A 10,584-nucleotide genomic window follows, 5' to 3' on the forward strand; every position below is an offset into this window, starting at 1 on the left:
ATAAATATTATATATAATATATATAATACATATATAATATATATATATATAGAAATATGTGTGCGCGCGCGTGTGTGTGTGTGTGCGTGCCTGCATGTGCGTGTGTGTGTCTGTGCGTGTGTGTGTCTGTGCGTGTGTGTGTGTGTGTGTGTACATGTGTGTGTGTGTGTGTACATTGTGTGTGTGTGTGTGTGTGTTTGTGTGTGTGTGGTGTGTGTGTGTGTGTGTGTGTGTGTGTGTGTGTGTGTGTGTGTTGTGTGTGTGTGTGTGTGCATGTGCGTGTGCGTGTGTGTGTGTGCATGTGCGTGTGTGTGCGCATGTGTGTGTGTGCATGCGTGCGTTCAATTTCCTCACCTCTTTCTGTATATACTCTGGGTTGACACATGGCTCACACCTACACTTAAAGAAGTACTGCTGTTTCAAGGACTGCTGTCTCTCTTCGCGCGTTTGTCGACAGTAATGTGGACCTACAAAGACATTCTATGAGACCAAGTCTACAATTATATATATATATATATTTTTTTTTTTTTTTTTTTTTTTTTTTTTTTTATGGAAGCAGGTGGAAGTATTGACTCTTTCATATGACAGTCTTATCATTAAAAATACTATTCATTTTCACACCATAGCAGTTGGTTATCTGGCTGCCATTCTCAACGTCTTCAATTGTGCGAATAACCAGCTTATCCTTGTAGAAACTGTTAAAAGAAAAATAGAGAAAAAGAGAAAATAATGATGCCCTGCAGTTCTAATGAATTATAACTATTAAACATTTTTACCTCATGCAGAGGTAAAAATAAACTTCTTAAAATTTAATAGAAAGAGACTAAATGGAAATAATGTCCATACTTCAAAGAAGAAAAAATGTATCTTATTTTAAGTATACTTTCATTTGCATAAATTGCAATCAGATAACCTGTTTATGATGTTGGGTTTACATGAGTGATTCATGAGGCTTGCAGTTGGGTAAATGGCAGAAGCAATTCTAGCTTGAACCACATGCTGGATCATACTGCCTGCACCTGTATGAGGGTGAAGAGAATTATTCATATAACATTTCATAATCCCTTTTGGTGAAAACAAAAGATGAATACACAAAATAAGGCATTTTAAAGATAAAATTTTTCTTTCCTTGTAACCGGGTGTCATGTCTAACTTACTGTGGCAATCTCTCAGGTGCTGGGACTCTCAAATTAATCTTGCATAAGAACAACAAACTAGAAGGAAACAGGAAAATTCCAACAAGCATCTACTGTCACTGTCCCCACAACCATCAGCAATGTCAGTGAGCAAACTTGGAATACTGAGATACTGGCTGTCTGAGTAAGTGACTCACAAGAACAGAAGGGAAGGGTATCTACAGATACATAAGCTCTTAGACAGAAAAAGGACCTTATTAATCCTATAAAGGTTAATTTTTCAGACATAACTGTAATCTACAAAATAAACATCCTAGGTGGGGAAATCTTACTTTTGGAATCAGTTGTGATTTGTGTGACAGCATGGGCATTTGAAACAAGCTGCGCAACATGTCTCATTATTGCAGAGGCCAAATGTGGGATATCAAGTGGTGCTGAGTCCTTCTGCATGTCCTCATTGTGTTTCCGGAAGCTTGTCTTGTCAAGGATAGCTATTGCTAGGATTATTGCAGCCTACAAAACAACAGAGATGACAATTAGTAAAATATTATCACATATTTGTTGTCAGTTGCCCTTGCCACAATGCTGAACTCTTCTCCAAAGATCACAAAAAGAGGGGAAATAATGCAGTCTTCAGTGCAATCAAATTATTTATACTGATCATAAACATTTCTCTTCAATTTTTTTACCCATACTAACTGTACCCCAAAGAACATGAGAAGAGGATAAAAACTGCAATCCTCACAACAATCAAATTAATCATACTGAGCATAAGAATTAGTCTTAAATTTTTTTAACCCCCGATTTCCTAAATACTAACAAAGACAATAATTTGGTTTGGTTGGAAATATGTCTTCTAAATTACAATACATATGCAAGGTAACATAAGACATGCAGCTTTGAAAATGTGAAGCACTTATTGCTGATATAGTAGGGACGGACATGAAAAAAAAAATCACCTGGAACTTTAACAAATTGCATAGCAGCTAAGTGTGCGTGTGTGTATGTGTATGTGTATGTGCGTGTGTGTGTGTGCGTGTGTGGGTGCGTGTGTGTGCGTGAGTGTGTGTGTGCGTATGTATATGTGTGTGTGTGTGTGTGTGTGTGTGTGTGTGTGTGTGTGTGTGTGTGCATGTGTGTGTGTGTGTGTGTACGCATGTGTATATGTGCGTGCGTGTATATGTGTGTCCATGTGCATAGTCTTTAACTGTTATATTTGTTGGGTACAATATTTTTAGAGTAAAAACAAATAAAATATACAGTGTTACATAACATTCACTATATTTTATGACAGTACCAATTCAAAATGTTCATTACAAATATTTCTACAAAATCATAATATATCTACATTGAAACAAATGACTGTTCCTTCTTTTAATATGCATTTTTTGTAGAATTCCAGCAACACAATACACTCAGTGAAAAAAATTTAAATGTTACAATCTATCATCAAGGAAACGCATCACTTCAACATAATAACATACAATGCAATACTGTAGCTGATCTTCTGGGAGACAATTATCAAAGTGAGGCAAGAGGTGGTAGACGGCTCGATAACCATCAGACAAATTCCGGCCATTATACACACCAGAGTCTCCCACTCCGGCCACCCTTCCTTTCAATGATTCATTCCTGAGGAAGAGATGGTTTGAGGTGTACATGGAGGTTGGAAAGTTCTCTAATAATAGTTTATCATCTCCTTATCTTTTCCTTTTGTGGTCCAAGCTGCTAGCTTTCTATGGTTTATATTTCTTTCACTGGTCAATAAGTTTTATGGAACTTTCTATGCATTAGCAATTTTTGTTTACTTTCCTTATCAAACTTAATCTAATCTTTTCTCAAGCAAAGGCCAACAACAGGCAAGACTAAATCAGCAGTGAGGGATATGACTACCATGTTTGATGGCCATTATCAAGCAAATTGATAAGAGCAGACTTTTTAAGATGGGTTAGAGGGCCCTAAAGATGCCTCAGAGAGGGGAGGAGGCTTAGTCAGTTAACCCAATACTGCTGGAGAAAATGCTGTGCTTATTATTATTATTATTATTATTATTATTATTATTATTATTATTATTATTATTATTATTATTATTTTATTATTATTATTATTATTATTATTATTATTATTATTATTATTATTATTAATTTTTTTTTTTTTTTTTTTTTTTTTTTTTTTTTTTTTTTTTTCTTTTTTTCTTTTTTTTTTTTTGTGAAATGTCTCTGCACATAGATGGCTCTGCTAGTGCTTAGCCACAAAGGAGTCAATTAGTAGACCTTGTGACCTTATATACAATATATACACATATAATATACATATTTATGCATACATATATATATATATATATATATATATATATACACAATATATACACATACATATATACAATATATATGTATATTTATATATATTTGTGTATATATACATATATACAATATACAATTATACACATTATATTATATATATATTATATATAAAATATTATATATATATATATATCACATATAATATATATATAATATATCTATATATGTTATATATATATTTATCATATATTATATATTATATATGTATTATATTATATCTCTTATATTTGTTAATTATTTTAAAATATATTATAATATTACTATATACATATATTATTATATCTTATATCTATATATTTTTAAAATTATATATAATGTGTATAATTTTTATTTGTATATATGTTATATAACCCCAATATCATAAATATACATATTATTGTATATATGTATTGTTTAATATATTGTGTATATATATATTATATATATATATATATATGTATGCATAAATATGTATTTTAAATATGTGTATATATTGTATATAAGGTCACAAGGTCTACTAATTGACTCCTTTGTGGCTAAGCACTAGCAGAGCCATCTATGTGCAGAGACATTTCACAAAAAAAAAAAAGAAAAAAAGAAAAAAAAAAAAAAAAAAAAAAAAAAAAAAAAAAAAATAATAATAATAATATAATAATAATAATAAAATAATAATAATAATAATAATAATAAAAAATAATATAATAATAATAATTAATAATAATAAATAATAATAATAATAAAAATAATAATAAAATAATCCAGCATTTTCTCCAGCAGTATTGGGTTAACTAAACTATGCCTCCTCCCCTCTCTGAGGCATCTTTAGGCCCTCTAACCCATCTTAAAAAGTCTGCCCCTTATAAATTTTTGCTTGATAAGGGCCATCAAACATGGTAGTCATATCCCTCACTGCTGATTTAGTCTTGCCTGTTGTTGGCCTTTGTTTGAAGAAAAGATTAATTAAGTTTGATAAGGAAGTAACAAAAATTGCTAATGCATAGAAAGTTCCATAAAACTTATTGACCAGTGAAAGAAATATAAACCATAGAAGCTGCATTTGGGACCAAAAAAGGGAAAAGATAAGGAGATGAATAAACTATTATTAGAAACTTTCCAACCCCCCATGTACCCTCAAACCATCTCTTCCTCGGGAAATAAATCATTGAAAGGAAGGGTGGCCGGAGTGGGAGACTCTGGTGGGGTATAATGGCCGGAATTTGTCTGATGGTTTCGAGCCGTCTACCACCTCTTGCCTCATTTTTGATAATTGCCCTCCCAGAAATCAGCTACAGTATTGCATTGTATGTTATTATGTTGAAGTGATGCTTTTCCCCTTGATGATAGATTGTAACATTTAAATTTTTTTCACTGATGTATTGTGTTTGCTGGAATTCTACAAAAAATGCTATTAAAAGGGGAAACCCAGTCATTTGTTTAAATGTAGATATATTATGATTTTGTAGAAATAATTTGTAATCATTTTGAATTGGTACTGTCATAAAATATAGTGAATGTTATGTAACACTGTATATTTTATTTGTTTTTACTCTAAAAATATTGTACCCAACAAATATACAGTTAAGACTATGCACATGGACACACATATACACGCACGCACATATACACATGCGTACACACACACACACACACATGCAAACACACACACACACACACCACACACACACACACATATACATACGCACACACACACTCACGCACACACACGCACCCACACACGCACACACACACACGCACATACACATACACATACACACACGCACACTTAGCTGCTATGCAATTTGTTAAATTTTCCAGGTGATTTTTTTTTTCATGTCCGTCCCTACTATATCAGCAATAATGCTTCCATTTTCAAAGCTCATGTCTTTTTGTTACCTTGCATATTATTGTAATTTAGAAGACATATTTCCAACCAAACCAAATTATTGTCTTTGTTAGTATTTGGGAAATCGGGGGTTAAAAAATTTAAGACTAATTCTTATGCTCAGTATGATTAATTTGATTGTTTTTGAGGATTGCAGTTTTTATCCTCTTCTCATGTTCTTTGGGGTACATTTTAGTATGGGTAAAAAATGAAGAGAAATGTTTATGATCAGTATAAAAAATTTTGATTGCCTGAAGACTGCATTATTTCCCCTTTTTTTTGTGATCTTTGAGAAGAGTTCAGCATTGTGGCAAGGGCAACTGACAACAATATGTGATAAAATTTTTACTAATTGTCATCTCTGTTTGTTTTGTAGGCTGCAATAATCCTAGCAATAGCTATCCTTGACAAGACAAGCTTCCGGAAACACAATGGGGACATGCGAAGGACTCAGCACCACTTGATATCCCACATTTGGCCTCTGAAATAATGAACATGTTGCGCAGCTTGTTTAAAATGCCCCATGCTGTCACACAATCACAACTGATTCCAAAGTAAGATTTCCCCACCTAGATGTTTATTTTGTAGATTTACAGTTATGTCTGAAAAATTAACTTTATAGGATTAAAAAGGTCCTTTTTCTGTCAAAGAGCTTATGTATCTGTAGATACCCTTCCCTTCTTTTCTTGTGATTCACTTACTCAGACAGCCATATCTCAGTATTCCAAGTTTGCTCACTGACATTGCTGATGGTTTTTGGGACAGTGACAGTAGATGTTTTGTTGGAATTTTCCTGTTTCCTTCTAGTTTTGTTGTTCTTATGCAAGATTAATTTGAAGTCCCACACCTGAGAGATTGCCACAGTAAGTTAGACATGACCCCCGTTACAAGGAAAGAAAAATTTTATCTTTAAATGCCTTTTTTTGGGGTATTCATCTTTTGTTTTCACCAAAAAGGATTATGAATTTATATGAATAATTCCCTCTTCACCCTCATACAGGTGCAGGCAGTATGATCCAGCATGTGGTTCAAGCTAGAATTGCTTCTCCATTTACCCAACTGCAAGCCTCATGAATCACTCATGAAAACCCCCAAACCATCATAAACAGGTTATCTGATTGCAATTTATGCAAATGAAAGTATACTTAAAAAAAGATACATTTTTTCTCTTTGAAGTATGGACATTATTTCCATTTAGTCTCTTTCTATTAAATTTTAAGAAGTTTATTTTACCTCTGCATGGGGAAAAAATGTTTAATAGTTATAATTCATTAGAACTGCAGGCATCATTATTTTCTCTTTTTCTCTATTTTTCTTTTAACATTTCTACAAGGATAAGCTGGTTATTCGCACAATTGAAGACTTTAGAAGGCAGCCAATAAACCAAATGCTATGGTGTTTAAAAAGAATAGTATTTTTAATGTAAGACTGTCATATGAAAGAGTCAATACTTCCACCTGCTTCCATAAAAAAAAAAAAAAAAAAAAAAAAAAAAAAATATTATAATATATAATTGGGGAGACTTGGGCTCATAGAATGTCTTTGTAGGTCCACATTACTGTCGACAAACGCGCGAAGAGAGACAGCATCCTTGAACAGCAGTACTTCTTTAATTGTGGGGTGAGCCATGTGTCAACCCAGAGTATATACAGAAAAAGGTGAGGAAATTGAACGCACGCATGCACACACACACATGCGCACACACCCCGCACTGCACACACACACACGCACATGCACATACACACGCACATGCACCCACACGCACATGCACACACACACACACACACACACACACACACACCACACACACACACACACACACACACACACCACACCACACACACCACACCACACACACACTATACACATCACACACACATACATGTACCCCACACACACACATGTAAAATACACACACACACATGTTTTCATACACACACACACACACACACACACACACACCCGCCAGACACACACACGCACATGCAGGGACGCACACAACACACACGCGCGCGCACACATATTTCTATATATAATTATTTTTATATGTATTATAAAATATTATATTAATATTTATATATATATATATATATATATATATATATATATATATATTATATATATATATTTATATATAATATATATGTATTATAAATATTTATAAACATACCGTTATTGATGATGATAGGGGGCCGCGGTGGCCGAGTGTTTAGAGCATCAGACTCAAGACTGTCACGACGGCAATCTGAATTCCCGGGGGGGCGAGTCACCGGCCGCGTGTTTTTTCCCTTGGGCAAGGAATTTCACATCGATTGCCTACCTAGCCACTGGGTGGGCAGCCAGCCCAAGTCAGTACTGGTCCCAAGCCCGGATAAATAGAGAGAAATATTACCTAAAAGGTAACACCGGCACTCTCCGTGGGAAAAGGGAAATGGGGGCCCTACCACGTATGTATGTTATATATGTGTATTATGTATATATATATATATAATATATAATTATTTATATATATTTATTTATATATATTATTTTATTTATTTTATATATATATATATATTTATTTATATATAATAAATTATATATATAAATATATATATACTTTTTTTTTTTTTTTTTTTTTTTTTTTTTTTTCCCCAAGTGCCCTGACCCTCCAGGACTTGGCGATCATGGATTTCCATGATTTTCTTAGCAATTTAGAGCGGTGGTTTGCCATTGCCTTCCGCCCGGTGTTTTTTTTCGAGTCCCATCTCTATTTTTCCCGGCACTGACTTGGGCTGGCTTGCCCACCCATGGCTAGGGAGGCAATCAGGTGAAGTTCCTTGCCCAAGGAACATGCACCGGTGACTCGAACCCTCGAACTCAGATTTGCTGTCGTGACAGTCCTTGGGTCCGATGCTCTAACCACTCGGCCACCGCGGCCTTATACATATAAATATTCAAATATATTTTTTTTTTTTTTTTTTTTCCAAGTGCCCTGTCCTACAAGGACGTTTTGGGGTCATGGATTTCTATGATTTTCTTGGCAATTTAGAGCGGTGGTTTGCCGTTGCCCTTTCCCCCCAGTGGTTTTTATCAAGTCACCATCTCTATTTCACCGGCTAGCGGCTTTACCCCGGATAGCGGCCAGGGAGGCAATCGAGGTGAAGTTCCTTGCCCAAGGGAAAAACGTGCCGGCCGGTGACTCAAACCCTTGAACTCAGATTGCCCCTCGTGACGTCCTGAGTCCAATGCTCTAACCACTCGGCCACCGTGGCCTGGTTTCCCTGTTTTGAGCCGCCGTGGTCCACAGCATGATACTTAATTGTAGTTTTTCATGTTTTTGATGCTCTTTGGAGTGAGTACTGGTAAAGGGGCCCCAGTTCCTTTCCATGGAGAGTGCCGGTGTTACCTTTTAGGTAATCATTCTCTCTATTCATCCGGGGTTGGGACCAGCACTGACTTGGGCTGGCTTGCCCACACAGTGGCTAAAAAAGGCAATCGATGTGAAGTTCCTTGCCCAAGGAACTTCATCGTATCTAGGTTCGATTTACCTAAAAATTATGTAAATCCACGCGTGCTCACTTACGCGCGCAGCGATGCGTGTGTACATGGATGCACCTACGCACTCACATGCGGCGATTGGGGTGTGCACTTGCACTGATTTCATATAAAAATATAAATATATTTTATATATAAAATATATATATATATATATATATATATAATATATATATATTTTATATTTATATATATATTTACATAAATATATTGTATTGTATTGTATGTAAATATTAATTATGAATATTCATATATATATATATATATATAATATTATATATATATATATATATATATATATTATATATATATATTATATTATATATTTATATATATATTTATTTAGTTGAGAAGGAGCCTTGGGGGTTCCACTCAACTTTTATTTTCTCCTGACAAACCTCTACACCAATGATTAATATAGAAATGATAAATTCTACCACATCGCCCGTCGATTGGTTATCAAGGGGCGCGTTATTCAGTGGGCAACCGGCTGATAATGTTTTAAATATGCTCTGGAAGACAAAGAAGACAAAGAAAACATGTCCCCAATTAAAAAACACATTAAAAATCGGAACGTGGGAAAGTAAGGAAAATGAAAGAGATGGGTAATTTCATACTCTCTGTAACGAAATGGATAATACAACATTCAAATACTAGGGAAACAGTGAGACCAATTTGGAAAAGTAAAGGAAGTTTCAAACTAAGAAAACAAGACAGTTCTTTTTTCTGGAAAAGAAGAAGGAAATTATAGTCACGGAGTTGCTATGATTCTCACAAAAAAAAATGCAAATGCACTAATTGGGTACAGCCCAATAAATAATCGCATTTTAAAAGTCAGAATACAAGCAAAACCTTGTAACATTTTCACCAACCAATATTGCAAATTTATGAGGAAATGGAAAATTTTTATAACACTCTCCAAGAAAATTTAGACACAAAACCAAAAAGAGATGTAAAAGTAATCATGGGAGACCTCAACGCCAAGTAGGCAAAATGGTCTGAAAAATGACACCTGTGGAAAATTCGGGCCTTGGAGATAAAATGAAAGAGGTAAAGATTTTATTGAATTCATCATCATCATCAAAGGGGCTAACGCCGACGGGGGCGCCCCGCATGGCCCATCCACCCTTTGCTTCCAGCCACGAGGATCCCTCGAGGCGAGTCTCCAGGCAGGCACACGGCCCTTCTCTAATTCCTCGCGACAGGTCTCGTTGACTGCCCAAGCCTGATCTTATAGGTCGTCTCACAGGTCCTCCTCCACCCAGGGTTTTTCTCGCAGAGAGACAACCTGATGGGCAGGTCCGTCCATAGGGAAGCGAGCTAGGTGGCCATATAGCCTGATTGGCGATTCCGGATTATGCAGTAACAGGTCCCATGCCAGTTTCACGGTGTAACCGCCGGTTGGAACACTGGTCTGCCAACTGTACCCCATGATCCGGCGAAGGGACTTGTTTTACAAAAGGCATCAAGGCGAGACTCCAAGACACTGGATAGCACCCCGGTTTCGCTTTCCCTAGAGCAAAACTGGCAGTATCAAAGGGGTTAAGAACGCCCTTTGGCCTTTTGCTAGGGACCGACATCTCCAACGCTCTTGTTGATCGGTTCATGGTCCTGTGCCAGACCATCGTCTACTGACTTCTGGTCTGACAACCCAGGATATGGACTACGCTACCAAGTATTAAAACTT

At 35.5% G+C, this 10,584-nt stretch overlaps 1 protein-coding gene across 1 annotated transcript; it reads right to left on the reverse strand.

The window, feature by feature from the left end:
* Positions 1-354: 354 nt before the first annotated feature.
* LOC119568889 (SET and MYND domain-containing protein 4-like) lies at positions 355-3,150 on the reverse strand (the record flags this gene model as incomplete). Its single annotated transcript, XM_037917293.1, is given in 5 exon segments — positions 355-467; positions 622-695; positions 914-1,019; positions 1,469-1,649; positions 2,621-3,150. Coding segments are annotated over 5 exon segments (651 nt in total), but the record flags the coding sequence as incomplete, so codon positions are not given.
* Between the last annotated feature and the right edge of the window lie 7,434 nt (positions 3,151-10,584).

The sequence above is a fragment of the Penaeus monodon genome, unplaced genomic scaffold (assembly GCF_015228065.2).
Source record: "Penaeus monodon isolate SGIC_2016 unplaced genomic scaffold, NSTDA_Pmon_1 PmonScaffold_11321, whole genome shotgun sequence".
Classification (NCBI taxonomy): Eukaryota; Metazoa; Arthropoda; class Malacostraca; order Decapoda; family Penaeidae; genus Penaeus; species Penaeus monodon.